Source organism: Miniopterus natalensis, chromosome 2, assembly GCF_054644295.1.
Source record: "Miniopterus natalensis isolate mMinNat1 chromosome 2, mMinNat1.hap1, whole genome shotgun sequence".
In the NCBI taxonomy this organism is placed as follows: Eukaryota; Metazoa; Chordata; class Mammalia; order Chiroptera; family Miniopteridae; genus Miniopterus; species Miniopterus natalensis.
The window spans coordinates 29,182,322-29,198,620 of NC_142082.1; the positions used below are offsets into that span (position 1 = coordinate 29,182,322).

The window sequence follows — 16,299 nt, forward strand, 5'->3', positions numbered from 1 at the left end:
TGTCTTGTGTTTAACTGTTGTTTTGCACCCACTGTTGTTTCCTTCTCACCAATCTTATCAGTTACTTATTTCCTAGATCTACATTTAATACATCACCTTTCCCTTTCTAGCTTTCTATTCTATTAGCATATTTTATCTGCTACAAATTATTTTCCCCATATTTTGCAATATCCTTTTTAGGGTCCCTTTTGCCATTTCCTCCCAATAGTCCCTTTTAAAATAATGGATTTTTATCTCAATAAATTGTATCTTGCCATATTTAAAAAAATTCTAGTATTTCCAAATTTACAGTAGCTTAATAGTTTAAAATTAATTCAGAAACTCCTGTAGCTGCCCTTGCATAAGTGAGCCAGAAATTAATACATAAGACAGACACACTTCTATTCCCATTAAACCTATGAGTCCAAAATGAAGTGACTCATTCAGAATTCACATTTTATTAACACCAAATGCTCTGGCGAAAAATTAGACATGTTTTGAAAAACTGATGCCATGGGCTTCAGAGACCCCTGATGCTAAGATTTTGTTTTCTTATCCTTCCTATCTAAGGAACTATTCTCAAATACAGAAATTAAGTACTACAACCCTAGAAACAGCCTCCTCCCTTTGCTGCCAGAAAAAAGGCCCCTTAACCCAAACAAGAGAATGAAGGTAGAGATGGGACACAAGTACTTTACAACTTTTGAAGTCCTGCCCTAAAAAGAAAAAAAAAGATTGTTTATAAACCTGAAGTATTAAAAAAAGCAACATAAAACAAAACACTGATGAAGAAAAAGGTTTTATACTTCATCAGCATATTTACAACTAAATTTGACAAATTCCTCCACAGTGTTGTAGACTAAATGATTACATGAAAACATAAGAAGGTACTTTATAAACTTTAAAGAATGATATGAGCCTAAAGTATGCCATGTAAGCTCATGTCTAAATATACTACATTTTGTTGTAGTAACTTTTTTCCTTTTAATACATTACTATATAATACAGTCATTCTATATAGCCATTATTGACAAGATGAAAAGTAGCCTTTAATTGTAGTGAAATTATACATAGAAAATACACCTTCCATGATATGCATTACCAAATTTGTTTTTAAAAGCATGACTTTTTTTACAATAATTTATAGAAAAACATTAATCATATTCGCTATAATTTACTGTTTTCTAAATACTGACACAAATTGAATGAGAAGAATGTTATGTGGCAAATGTATTTCTAGCCCTATCTCCATGGAAAGAATTTTAAATTAAGGTCAGAATTACTGACCCATTATTTCTCTGTTCTAGCTGCTTGCACAAAGCCAATAAATATAGCCAAAATATTCAAAATATTATATTTCAAAGCTGACATAACAATATACAGAGCTCGATTACATCTAATTTTTGAGTACTGCTTGACACATCTTAGCACATTTATGCCTCATAGCTTACATATAAATTTTAAGGTATATCCTGCAATTTTAAGGAGCTTTTTTAAAGTAAGATTTTTCTTACTTTTCTATATGTCTAAATAATACCTCCCATTGATAGCCATTTAATAGTTAAATGTGGTAATAGGTTCTAAGCTTTAGAGTTCCTTCATCCCCACATTACTACATGTGGAAAATAAATAAGATTTCCTAAAATTGTCTTTTGTTGCAACTGTATTTTGTAACTAAAACATTAAACCAAAGAGCATGGTTTTTCTGCTTTTGTTTTTGTAACTTTTATTTTCAGAAAGTCTAATAAATGATATCTTGGCTTTAATGGGTTAGATATACCTAGATACTGGGACTTAAAAATCAAATGTGGGAATTTCTGTAAAGCCGTATGTACAATTTATGTAATAAGGCTTCCTACTTTTAATTCTTAAACAAGTTATAATCATTTTGACTGCCATTAGTGATTTACCTGTAGACTTATGAAATAGATAAAAGCTAAAATTCTCTTTTGCCACCAAAATTACAAATGTTAAAATGTTCAAATATGCACATCTAAGCTGCAATAAAACTCTAAATTTCTATTTTTTACATGCCATGATCCAGACTGTACCTAACAAAACACAGTACATTTATATTGGAAAGTGGGGTCCCATTTATTTGTAAGAAAAAGCTGAATCCCAGCATTCGCCAGAAAAAAATTCAATAGCAACCTGCACACAGGCCTCAATTTCACTTCTTGCCAAAACCAAAATAGTTTACATAAAAATAGATATAACCCAGGTTACAATATACATCAGTATATGACCAGTGCTATTTACATTAAAAACACTGCATTGCATAATTCAAGAAATAAAATATCATCATGCACTTTATTTTAAGGTGAAAAATGCAGTTACAGAACTAACTTTGTGTACCATGATTGTCCCAATAGTTACTAAGGGAATAATATCCAAAGGTTTCTCATTTACATCTCGCTTCCACACACACCCAGCCATTAATCTTAAGTATCACGTAGAATATACCACTTTAGCAACAAGAAACTTTTGAATATATTCTACTGGCATATTAAACTAAAGATATGGACACATAACCACATTGAAAGGTTTGATGAAAATGTATGAAATAATCCCAACAATTATAGTTTTTCAAATGTAAAAAACTATTTGGATCATCTTAAAGGAGCACTGAAGTCCTTTCAAAGTTTAATGTCACTCTTCAGACAAATACAGATATAACACACTTCTAGAAAGGAACATTCTTTATCATTCTGTACAAATTAAAGTACAGTGCATTAATCAAAAAGAAAAACATTATATAATTGTCACATTAGATGAAGTTTTTGCCATTTCTTCAGGAGAATGACTCTTTATTACTTCTTTGATGAACTGTTCAAGGCTAGTGAAGTAGCCCTGGCACTGCCATGTATCATTATGAGTTCCATCAGGAAAAATGGCTAATCTCTTAGTCCGAGATGGGGAGAGTTCATAAAGTTGCTTCATCATTACTGGTGGAATTAATTGGTCAGAGAGTCCAGAGATGAAAAGAGAAGGCATTCTGCACTGAGAGATTTTTCTGTAGGACAAAAATTTGTTTTTGTAGCACCATAAAGGAAGGTAACGCATCGGAAAGAACGAAAATAAAGTGCTGGCCATATGCGGTATGCTTAAAAATGTGTTCTCCACCATAATGGCTGAAATCCTATGTGAATTTTCAGAAGCCAAATGAATAGCCACTGCTCCTCCCAAAGAACGACCAAAAAGAAAAATTTTTGTTTTGTCAAGGTCAGGTCTAGTCATCACATAGTCTAGCACAGCTTCAGAATCTAAGTAGAGTCCTTCTTCGCTTGCTTCTCCTTCACTTTTTCCATATCCTCGATAATCAACAAGCAAAAGATTAACTTTGAGGTTAACCAACATAAGCAATGCATTTGGTAACCTGTGACCTATGTTGCCTGCATTCCCATGAAAGTAAATTATGGTTGGAGAATAGGGTGAACTGTCTCCAGTATATCTTATCAAAATAAGATTTAGACGCACTCCATCTTTGGTTCTGATGAAAATGTTTTCATGCGGAATACCAGTGGGCATGGGAACATAAAGGCGTGAGGAAGATGGTTGTTCTGGAAAATAGAGCAATACATCCTGGAATTTATACAGAATACCCGCTACTGATATGAATATTAACAAAAGTAAGATAATGCCTCCATACAGATGAAAAGTCACTATTAAAGGTAAAAGAGAAATACGGCAGACAGCCCAAGACCACGAGGCCAAGGCTATTAGCCATCTTTCAACAAAGTTCCACAGCATCCAGGACTTTTCCATTGTAGCTCTCTTTAAGTGTCCTAAAGAGAAAGAGAGAAAGACATTATCAGTAATCCAGCATATATCTCTTATTTTAAAGTTAGATCAATGATATATAAATCATGGTTCTAGATGAATCCTTGGAAGCCTACATCAATCCATCCACAAAACTGGTTACTCTGATTTCCCTTGTCCCTTCTGTTGTTAACAGTCTCCTTTCTCCCTCCAGTGCTATAATAGTCATCATAATTATATTCATTTTTTAAAATATGCTTATTTACCGCCAGGTACTTTCATTCATATATTCTCTTTGATTTGATAGAAAAATAAGTTGATGCCATGTTCCCAATTTTTTATATGAAGGAACAGGGAGGCTCAGGGATACATATAACTGGATTGGCTGTGTTTTTGTTTTCTTCAGATAGTCAGAAGTGGAACTGCTGGATCACACTGCAGTTCTATTTTTAATTTTCTGAGGAACCTTCATACTGTTTTTCTTGGTGGCTATACCAATTTACATTCCCACCAACAGTGAACAATGGTTCCCTTTCTCCACATCCTTACCAACACTTGTTATTTCTTGTCTTTCTGATATTAGCCTTTTTAACAGGTGTGGGGTGATATCTGTTTTGATTTGCATTTTCCTGATGATTAGTGTTATGTACCTATTGGCCATTAATAAGTCTTCTCTGGAAAAATGTCTATTCAGACCTTCTGCCCTTTTTAATTGCATTTTATTTAAGCTATTGAGTTGTATGAGTTCTTTATATATTTTGGATATTAAACCCTTACCAGATATGATTTGCAAATATTTTCTCCCATTTAAAGGTTGTCTTTTCATTTTGTTGATGGTTTCCTTTGCTGTTCAGAAGCATTTTAATTTGATGTAGTCCCACTTGTTTATTTTTGTTTTTGTTGCCTTTGCTTTTAGAGTCAGATTCAAAAAATCATCGCCAAGACTTACATTAAGGAGCTTACTGCTGTTTTCTTTCTAGGAGTTTGGTGGCTTCAGGTCTTACATTAAAGTCTTTAATCCATTTTGAGTTAATTTTTGTGCATGGTAAGACTGTGATCCAGTTTTCCCAACACCATTTATTGAGGAGATTGTCCTTTCCCATTATATACTTGGCTCCTTTGTTGTAAATTAATTGACCATATATGTGTAGGTTTATTTCTGGGCTCCAATTCTGCTCCACTGATTTATGTGCCCATGAAATACTGTTTTGATTACTACAGTTTTGTAATAGTTTGAAGTCAGGGAGCTTGATGCTTCCCACTTTGTTTTCCTTTCTCAAGACTGCTTTGGCTATTTGGGGTCTTTTGTGGTTCCATAGAAATTTTAGGATTATTTGTTCTATCTCTGTGAAAAATGCCATTGGAATTTTGGTACAGATTGCACTGAATCTGTAGATTGCTTTGGAATATTAATTCTTCCAATCCATAAAAATGAAATAGCTTTCCATTTATTTGTGTCTTCTTCAATTTCTTTCATTAATGTCTTACAGTTTTCAGTGTACTGGTCTTTCACCTCCTTGGTTAAATTTATTCTTAGGTATATTATTATTTTTGATGGAAGTGTAAATGGGATTGTTTTCTTAATTTCTCTTTCTGATAGTTTGTTATTAGTGCATAGAAACACAACAGACTTTTGAACTCTACAGCTTTACTGAGATAGGTAGGTTGAGGGCAAATTTGATTAAAGAGGTAGTTAACAGATTCTAATCTATAAAAACCAATCTTACATAATATTGTCAACATTCTTTTTTACATTGTATAAAAAATTATAATTAAACAAATTAGGACAAGAAAGAATAAAATATTTTTCTCTCTACCTGGAGGTTTTTACAGCTAAACTTAAAAAATAATTTATTTAAATTAACCACTAGTTTCTAATATTGTATTAGTTTTAAGAAAAAGTTTAATACTTTGTCTTTCGCATATGATTAAAAAGAAATTCAGATTGCTAATATAACAAAATATGTAAAATCTTTTATACGGTCCTTATTGCAATTTCATACCAGTGAGTCAACACTGATTGCTATCATGTATTGATAAGACCATAAACACTTGGGGGATAAGTGTAAAAGAAACAGAAATTCTATTTGAGAACCAGAGAAAAATGAAAAAAGGTGACTTATTAGAGAGACATTTTTTTAAATACTGCTGAAAAATATAACTGATAAAAATAAAATACAGAAAAAGCTATCAAGTGTCAACTTTTTAAATCAAATTAAAAAAATTGATGCATATTGTCTTAAAATGGGAAGAGGTAAGATATGTTACAATTTTTCATATACAGCAGTCATCTACTTATATATTTACCAAGTTTTAAAAGACATTATCTTTTACTAACAAAACTACCATAAAGAAGTCTCTATTACATTTGATACATAACTGTTAATGACTAATTTTTAAAATTGTACTGTATGCCATAAGCTAATAAATGTGGCATTTTAGTTCATGTTAGGTTTAAATGCTGAAAAAACATAAAATAAAGTTAAATTAGATTGGCTATAAAGATGAGTTAGATGATTTAAAGATTCAATCTTTCACTATTATTTCACCAAACATATTTACCATTTCGTTATACATAGATTTACAAATCTGTATTGTTCAAATGACTCTGCACATAAACAAACAGCATAGCATTTTTCTGAAGTTTCTCTGAAATCAACACTGCCACCCAGTTGTAGCAAGTTTTATTACAATGAGTACTATAATAAGCTAGAGGAAAGTAGGTATTGTATATCAGGCAAACAAAAATCCAAGCCTAAAAACTATAGAAGCAATACCTGAGCACTAGGTGTCAGACCTGGCTAAAAATCAGATTGAAAGAGGCTGTGCTACAGCAGCCAAGTAAACCAATTACAGTATACACTAAATAACTGTTCCAGGTCAAAAATAAAGGCCCTTCACTATCTATGACTGCTATTTATCTGTAGTTTAAATTAATTAGACAAGGCTACTCTATATTCCTTTGTTCTTGTGGATAATTCTCAACAACATATCTGGTCACTTAAATTTTTCATTTAATGTTTACTTAGTTTAATTTTATTTTTTAAAGTATAAGCAATATCTGAGTGATTTTCATATGTACACAGAAGTTGTATTGGGCAAATATGAAAACACATGGCATTAACTTTATTCATCAAAGGAAAATAATTTTGTGTAATGATTAGGATGAACAAGGTTTGGGATATAAGATACAAATATACTTGAACACTATACTATTTCAAAATAAGTTAGTTAATATATTTCTTTAGTGAAAACTTTTATTGTTTTTTTCACAGGCCAATCCGTTGTGAGGGGTATCAGAGAGACAGTCAACTCAAACATCACACATTTGGCAACATAATAGGAAAAACAGCCACTAAAATCCCATCAGTCTTAAAAGTCTGTGCTATCATATACTATTTGCAGAATAATCTTGTGTTTATCACTTATTTCCAGTCTGAATTCTTTTTTCAGTAGAATGTGAACTTAAAAATGCCTACATGTAAGGCTGGTCAGCATTATCAAATGAAAATGTTAAAAGCATTTATAAATGCTATAGATACAACTTTAATTGTTTTTGAGACTAAGTATTTTCACCATGTTCTGCTCAAATTCACATCAAATCAGAATTTACCACACAACTATAAGAAAAGAAAAAATCTAAAAATTTGATAAGGACATGGTAAAGTAGTTCTATTAATCAGGAGTTAATTGACTCAGTTGTCAAATCAAAGTTATTATGTATATATAGAAAACAACAACAAACAAAAAACTATTGCAACACTAGATAAAATATAAAGCTCCTAACACCTAGACAAGGCATATTTTGAAATTCAAACCACACACACACACACACACACACACACTCTAAATCTATATAGTTAAAATTTTCAATTATTCAAATAGAAAAGTAATTGTTTTAAGTAGCCTCTTTAATCTCAACATACAATACTGAATTTAAACCTATTAAACTAGGAACTATGTTTCTCTTTTTCACTACTGTATTCCCCGCTGGGCAGCATAACACTATACACATACTCATGACTAAATTGTTTTAAAAATAAACAACCCAGTAATACATCTGAACTATTAGACTTCTAAGAAAACATAACTGTATTCTAAGCATTGGACATATGTGTTTAAAAGTGGACATCAGGCCTGGCCGGCATGGCTCGGTGGTTGAGTATCAACCTATGATCCAGGAGATCGCAATTTGATTCTTGGTCACGGCACATGCCCGGGTTGTGGGCTTGATCCCCTGTAGGGGGTGTGCAGGAACAATGAGCCGAACAATGACTCTTTCTCATCACTGATGTTTCTATCTCTCTATCCCCTTCCCTTCCTCCCTCTGAAATCAATAAAAACATATTAAAAAAAAGAAAAAACAAGAGTGGACATCAGAAAAATTGCATATTTGAGTCCATTATTGGTTAGGGAAAATAGTTACTCAACTTGCAGTTTTCCACAAAGCATTCCTGAAAAGTCACCTTAACTAAATGACTTTGTGATAAACAAAAGTAATCTTACAACGGACTGTTAAACTGTGAAAGTCAGAATAAAAGCCAATTCATTTTGAGGAACATCAAATGGAAGTGCATTTTAAGGACAGGTTAGTAAAAACTGCTCTGGAGTGTCTGTGTCTTTTCTAATATGTTTATGGCACAATGGTGATCTAGAAAGAGACCTCTACTCAAGGACTGCCTTATTTTTACATAACCCATTTTGCCAATAATTTCTGTTCCCTAGTCTTTATCATAGGAAACTGGAACAAGCAAAGAATTTTTAATTTACTAAATTTGCTGAAACTATCAGCAAAGTATAATTACTGGACCTATCTGCTGAGATTTAAAAACAAGTTCACATAGACAGATGTTATGATAATTAATGTAAATGTATAGTGTCTGATACAGTCCACTGTAGAACCTACAGCTAGCAGTATGCAAGTTTTCCATTTATTTTGTCAATAAATTAACTTGAGTAAAGGGTTAACAAAAACCTTTTCTCTCCATGAAAAAAATTACCTCTGGCTAACCTTCCAGCATGGTTTCCCTGGAAACCTCATAAAGGTAGGATATCAGCTATGTTTCTAAGCAACATTTTGTGTGGTAAACTTGACCACTATTGGTGAGCTAAATCTGGATTGAGCAGACACTGAGCAGGGCTACACATGCTAAGTGAGAAGTATAAAGAGTGGCTTTGCAGAGTGGTACATAATTTGTAACTGGCCTGTCCCTTCTGCTGAATCCTGGATACTATACCCATGTGCTATTACAAAAGATATTTTTTTCTTGTGGAACACAAACAGTTAAATCAGAATGTGCCCACCCATGTGTTATCTTTCCACTAGCCTGACCTATCATTGGGAACAATACACCTGATGCTGATTTCCTGGGGTTTTCTATCTCATTTCTTTCAACAAAGCAGAGAAAGGCTAATGTCAGATATGGCCTATTGGGTCTTGTGAGTGTGAATATCCAATTGAACACAGGACCACTGCAGCTGGTCATGCAAAATAAGCAAGGTGATGAGTTACCCCTTAAAGTCCATCCTATGGGGCAAAATATTTATAAAATGTGTTGCCAAGAGAGATGGGTTATTTGCCAGGTTCTTTTTTATCCTGAAATGCATTTGCTGATAACATCTTAGCATCATAAAACAATCAAGAGGAATGGTGAATTTCACATACTCAAAGTTGAATCGAAGTTTAATACTACTCAGAAGAGTAACTTACAAGGAAAGAACATTAGACCTGTGGAGCATAGAATCTCAGTCAACCAACAAACTCTCATCTCCCATGCTTCTTCTGCATTATTATTATGTGTTTAACCTTATGCCCACATCTCAAATAAATACCTTATTACCATTTCTCACTTCTGCCTTTGCCATGTTACCACACCGGCTCTCACAGGTCAAATGTCTCTAAAACCTATCTTTGACTTTACCTACCTCCAGTAACTTCTTTACTTTTATCTTGAGAATCTGATGCATCAGCTCTTATACTGATCATCAAAAAAAGGAAACCTCACTTGCTAATAAATCTAATGGATTTTTCTCAATCCACACTGCAACACCATACCCCTAAGTGGCACCAGACAATTCTTCCTCAGCTTCCAAGATACTCAAATTCCTGTGTTTTCCCCTCTGACCCACTCCAATTTAGGCATCTTCCAAGGTCCATGAGAAAGTGAATTCATTCTTTCTCATGGCTCCAACTATCATACTTGTGTATGAATTATTTCCATTCTCTATGTCTACTCCCTCCACAACTTCAATTTATCTGTTCCCTGAGTACCTGATGCTTCATCAACATCTTAAATTATCCAAAGCTAAACACTTCCTCATCGAACAGTTTGTATGCTTTACGTTAATTAGGGGAAAAAACACATGTAAACAAATATATTTTTTAAAAAATAGGTTTGATTCTGAGTCTCAATATACAATAACATAAACTAAAATTATGTTACAATATCAAAAATAGGCACATTATTGTAACATGCACAGGTCCTGTATTTGAATTTTTAAGTCAACCTTAAAAATAATTTTTGTGCTTTTTATTTATTTAGATGAAGTAGTTAGAGGTGTCATATTGATATTAGTAAGCAATTCTCAAGAAATAATATATTAAAAGCATGAATAATTTTTATTATAATGTAAAGACAAGTAGATATAATTGTAACTGTTTTCCTTTTAAAAGAATGGTTTTGAAGTACAAGCAACATATTGACGTAGTACATAAGCACTTTGATCATATAAACACAGCTTACAGATCTAGTGATGACCATCTTGAGAATTTTATCATCATTAACTTATTTTATGTTTAGTGCTCCATATGCTTCCTGTCTTTAAATATTAGCCCATTATGACTATATAATAGCCAATTTAAGAATAAAAATATAATTTAAAGCTGTGAAGCTCTCAGAACCAGCATGTTGACTAGTGTTAGCTGAGTGGTAAGTCAACTGAGTGATAGGCACATTCATCTTAATTACCTCATATATATGTACTTGGAGGATCACAAATGGTTTCATTTCTAAGGAAAAATATTTCAATAACTATTCTATAAGCTGATGATTTAAAAATAAAAGAGATCAATACCAAAATTATGCCCAACTACAATGGTATGAGTTCCCAGAATGCAACAGCAAGTCCCCAGGGAGTTCTCAAACCCAGTCTGGATCACTGAAGTGGTCCCAAGGTTGGCTTCCAAGCTTCATCAGATTCCAATTCATTCTACCATACTATTTAAAGACTAAAGGCAATGCTACAAATATGTGTGGATACCTGTTATGTGAATCACAGTGCCTAGGTACTATAAACTATTTCAAAATTATAAATGTACAGTCCTTGCTCTTAAGTATCTCATGATCTACTCAGTAAATCTCGAGTAACTCATGATCTACTCAGGAAACCAGACATGGAGACATATATAACTGTACACGTATAGCATAAGCTTATTTAATTATAGATGACACAAAGAATATCAAAGATAGGGTCACAATTGTCCTTAAATATAGGAAAATAAAAATAAAACCTTGCCCAGCCAGGCATGGCTCAGCAGTTAAGCATCAACCTAGAATCCAGACGATCAGGGTTTGATTCCTGGTCAGGGCACATGCCTGGGTTGTGGGCTCGATCCCCAGTGGGGGCATGCAGGAGGCAGCTGATCAATGACTCTCTCATCATTGATGTTTCTATCTCTCTCTCTCCCTCTCCTTCCCTCTCTCTGAAATCAATAAAGATATATTTAAAAAAATAAAAATAAAAAAAATAAAACCTTAACTATATATCCTTTACAACATAAGTTTAGTAAAGCTAAATTTCATCATGCTTGATTACTTATAGAAACCAAGTGGAAATTTAAGTAAACTTTTAAAAACAGGACAAAGTACAATGCCAGGGTTAAGAATTTCTTTCACGTTCCATCAAACAGCTGTCTATGACACTCATTTTTATTCATTTAGCATAATTACTCACAGGCACTGGAAGTATTCAAGCACAATCTAAATAAAAACTTGGCAAGGACAGTATAGAGAAAATCAGAGCAGTTGAACTAAATGAACTTTATAAACCTGAGATCTTTCTATGCCAGTGGTTCTCAAAAGGTGGTTGCAGACTCCTGCGGGTCCCCAAGATCCTTTCAAGGGGTCTTAAAAATCAAAATTATAATTACACTAAGACACTATTTGCCTTTTCACTGTTTGACATTTGCATTAATGGTGGGAAACCAGTGAGGGGTAAAACTGCTGGTGCCTTAGCAAGAGTGGTAAAAGCCATTCTTTATCACAATGAACTCCAGGAAAGGGGTGGTGAAAACCAGTTTTACTTAAGAATGTCATTGAAGAAGCAGTTAAAATTATTAATTTAATTATATTTCAACCAGTGAGTACACACTTTTTAAACATTTTGTGTGACAAAATGGGGAGGACACATAAAGCACCAGGTGCTGTGTAATGAAATATGAGTTTTGAACTGAGCAAGCTGCTTTTTGTAGGTGGCAACCTTTTGACTTAAAAAGACAATTAACAAGTGGTTACTCAAGCTTAGGTCTCTGGCAGATATTTTCTGGAAAATGAATGAAGCTGCCCATGACTTAGAGACTTTTCTGATTAAATCATCATGATGATATTAACAAACGAGATTCTGAAAACCTATTAAATGTGTCAACATTTCCCAAGAATCTGTTCAACATGGCAAACAATATTTTCCAAATGACCAATGAATGGTGTCAAAATCAAGCATGGGTTAAAAAAACAAATAAACAAACAACAAAAACAATGGATTTTAATGTAACAGAGACAAAAAGTTCTTTAATAGGGGTTTCAGATTCCACAAGGTAACTGACCTTTAAGAAACTATCACCTGTTAAATACTGTAGTATCTGAGAGTACCCACAATTATCTGAAAAGGCATTATATTGCACAGTGTATATTGATTTACTGATTCTGCCAATAGTAAAAGGTCTCTGAAAACTACAAAATATTTTTCTTATATGTGAATATGAATTCTCCAAAAACAATCTGACTAAAGGTTAACTAGTTATATATAAAACAAAATGTCCTAAGTCATAAGTGAACTATTACTTTTAAAGGCCCTTAGAGTCCATCTCAAATTGATAATTTTAGGAACAGCTTTTTAAAAAATAAAAACTGCTCATACATTAAAAAACATACCTACAAGTGACAGAACAAAGTGTAGGTTCAAGTGAAAACTGTAAAAAGTGGTTAAGTAAATTCACATGTGATTGCTAACTTCTACATCACAGGGAAAGAACTGAGTATCCCATGGCGCTCCTTAAGTACTCTGGGAGAATTCACACCTCCCCATCACATTTCAAGTAATCAGAACTCAGATTCATCCTTCCTGACTGAATACATCTCTTCTGCTGCTGAGCACTGGAAAATTAAGAAACCATGCCAGCTGCACAGCTGAAATGGAAACACAAATAGCTGCTCTCAGTCAGTGTGTTGGAGATACCACAGAATAAATTATCTATTTCCCTAATGGTTACCCACATGTCATCAATAATGAAAATGTGTGTTATTAATAGTCCTGTGGGACAAATGAACAATAACTGCTTATGGAAATGTTGGATAGTAATTGAATAGTTTAGAGAGCACTTTAAACTGGGATTTAAATCTGCTTGAGCAGACATGTCAAACGTTATACTAGGCAGCAACACAGTAGCATTTTTGTGCTTTCCCCTTCACTTGAAGCGTGGAAGACTTAGTAAATATAGTCAACTCTGACAGAAAAAACATGACAGAATCTTGTCACTTAGGAAGCCAATCACAATTTATTCAAAGATTATAAATGTCTATAAGAAAGAAAATCGTAAAAAAAAAAATCTACAAGGCTAAAAATGCTTTGAATTAAGACTGAATGAAATTCAGGAAGTTTTCAACTTACGAAAGGGTAATGTTCTAAATACTTTACTATAAACTGCATAGATGAAACTTAGAATTTATTTTCTTATGAAATCAATGTTACAGAAGAAGTAAGACTCTCAGGCCAGCTCATAAATGCATGAAATACCAGTTCATGTCCTGGAGATACTACACCTTTACAATTCCAGTAGAATGTTCTGCTAAAGGAGTTAACACCTATATGAAGCAGTAACATAAAATGTAATAATTTATTAGAAGTCTATCATTTCAGGGAAATTTTTTTTTTTAATGTTTTTATTGATTTCAGAGAAAGGAAGGGAGAGGGAGAGAGAGAGAGAAACATCAACATTAATGAGGGAGAAATATCCATCCACTGCCTCCTGCATGCCCCCTACTAGGGATCAAGTCTACAACCCTGGCATGTGCCCAGACCAGGAATCTAATAGACGGACCTCCTGGTGCCTGGGACAATGCTCAACCAACTGAGTCACACCAGCCAGGCTTGGGCGGGGGGAGGGGGATCTGAATTAGAATAATTAGAAGAACTAGAACTTTCTTTAGGTGTATTCTAAAATGGGTATATAATGGCCTCAGGCATTTTTGAGGTGAATAAATAAGAATTAGAAAAAATTTTACATCTGTAATAATTGAGTTATAAATTAATGAAAAACAGAGAAAGAGAAATAGAGTCCCCTGAGGTAAGTGACAAGAGAGGGGAGAACATAGGAAAATGTTAGGTTAAACAGTTTCCTGTACCTGCCACTAAGTCATATTGTTAACCCAGGACAATTTGGTTAGTAAATCCTTAGAAGGCAAGGGGCCTGAAGTATGACTGGGAAGGCAGGTGATGTGCCAAGATCTGTAGGTACAGATACTCATAGGCTGGCTTGCTTTCATCATTTCAAATTAACTATCAATGGGAGGCAGTGTGGTGCAGTGGAGGGTGCTTTCACCTTGGTCTGTTAATAGCTAGATGGCTTTTGCCAACTCAGCCTCTCTAGGTATGTTTTCTCATGTAAAAGGGGGTGAAACAGGTATCTGCAAAACTGCTGAGACCAAATGTAATACATAGTAGTAATAAATGCAGCTACTTCTATGAGGCAAAATTCAGGGTACTGTCAGTGCAGAGTAAGTGAAAGTAAATACAACCAGAAGTTCTTTCAGACTTGGATTAACTAATGGATAAAACTCACAGGAGAATACCTGAGTATTTGCACACAGGAAAAAATTAGGGCAATGCCTTATTTTTCTGTCAAAACCCAGCTAAGGTAGCAGCTACTTCAGAAAGCCTTCCCTGCACCTCTGCTCCCTACTGCCGATCATTCCACATTCTGTAGTTTTCACAAATTAATTGGTGGCACTTACTATTATAGTGTAACTCCTTTGCTTTCCATAGACTCTGAGTTCCTTGATGAGAGTAACTTCATCCTACTCAACTCTGTATTTTCAGTAGGTAGCAGTGTCTGGCACACACTAAGTCTGTATAACAATGACTGAATTGTGCAGTCTCTGTCTTAAGTAGGGTAATTATGACATAAAACACTTGGACAACCATGAATTCTAATTTAGTGGAATAAAATTTAACCTTTTAGTAAACGATAGGTGATTAAGCATGCACACAAATAAGTATTAATCCATGCCAAAGGAAACCAGAGGAGGATCAATGAAAACCAAACATCGAAAACTTAAGGCCCACGTCCTCTTGTGTATTTCTATTTAGTTACTATCACAAGGTAAACACAAGCAAAAGCTGTGGAACAAAAGCCTTATTCTTGGTTACGAGGCCTTGGGTAATGACACTAGTAACGCAATTCGCAGAAAATAAAATGTTCACAAAAATCTACAGCAAAACTGACTTCAAGTGTATGGGGGTGGCTTCGTACTGTTTCTAAAACTTCCGGCCCTGAAATTCGAAGGTGACGTGCACGGATCAGGGCTACTCCAAGCCTCAGACCTGGCCGCGGGGATTTTCGTTTCACGCTTCGTCTGTGTGGGAGCGCGGGGGTGAGGGGGCGAGTTCTGTGTGTCGGTTTGTACACGTTACTAGGAATGCCTTTGACACAGGATTCTAAGGTACGTCCTCGGCACCAGTCCCAGCGGGGCACCCGAGGGCCTTCGGGAACCCGCGCGCCTCAGTTTCCCCAGCTCGTTCCTCTGGGTTTCTACCCGCCGCTCGCCGACTAGGCTGCGGACTAGGCTCCTTCCGGGGCGAGCGCGGCGGGGATCGCAGCCCCGCACCGCCGAGGCCCCCGCCGGCCACCCCCCTGCGACCCCCACGGAAGGCGCGGACCCGGCGGCTCGGCGAGCCCGCCCCGCACTTACTTAGACCTGCTCGCATGCTGCGCAGTCGGCCACGGACACGCAACCCGGCGCCGCGTAGCAGCGTCCCCGCGCGCCGCTTCCGTCGCTCCTCATCGTCCTCCGCCAGCTGAGAGGCCGCGGCCGTGGCCTCAATCTAGCCCGGAGGTGCTGCGGCGCCGTTCTCGACTCCTCCACTTCCGGCCCACACTCGGTGTCGCCCACAAATATCCCCGGCGGCTGCCACATCACCTGCTCTCCACCTCTCTCCTAGGAGTGGGAACCCGGTTCCCCCTCCTGGGCATGCGCAGAAATCGAGGCCGGGGGAGTCCGGGAGACGGTGGCCCGGACGGACAAGATAGGTCGACGCCTGGCTGCAGGCATTCGGGTGATTCCGAGG

At 35.5% G+C, this 16,299-nt stretch overlaps 1 protein-coding gene across 1 annotated transcript; it reads right to left on the reverse strand.

The window, feature by feature from the left end:
* Positions 1-421: 421 nt before the first annotated feature.
* ABHD13 (abhydrolase domain containing 13) lies at positions 422-16,060 on the reverse strand. Its single transcript, XM_016203866.2, has 2 exons — positions 15,924-16,060; positions 422-3,764 (listed from the first exon to the last, which is right to left on the reverse strand). The coding sequence occupies exons 1-2, from the start codon at positions 15,937-15,939 to the stop codon at positions 2,731-2,733; spliced, it is 1,050 nt and encodes a 349-aa protein (XP_016059352.1). The 5' UTR covers positions 15,940-16,060; the 3' UTR covers positions 422-2,730.
* Between the last annotated feature and the right edge of the window lie 239 nt (positions 16,061-16,299).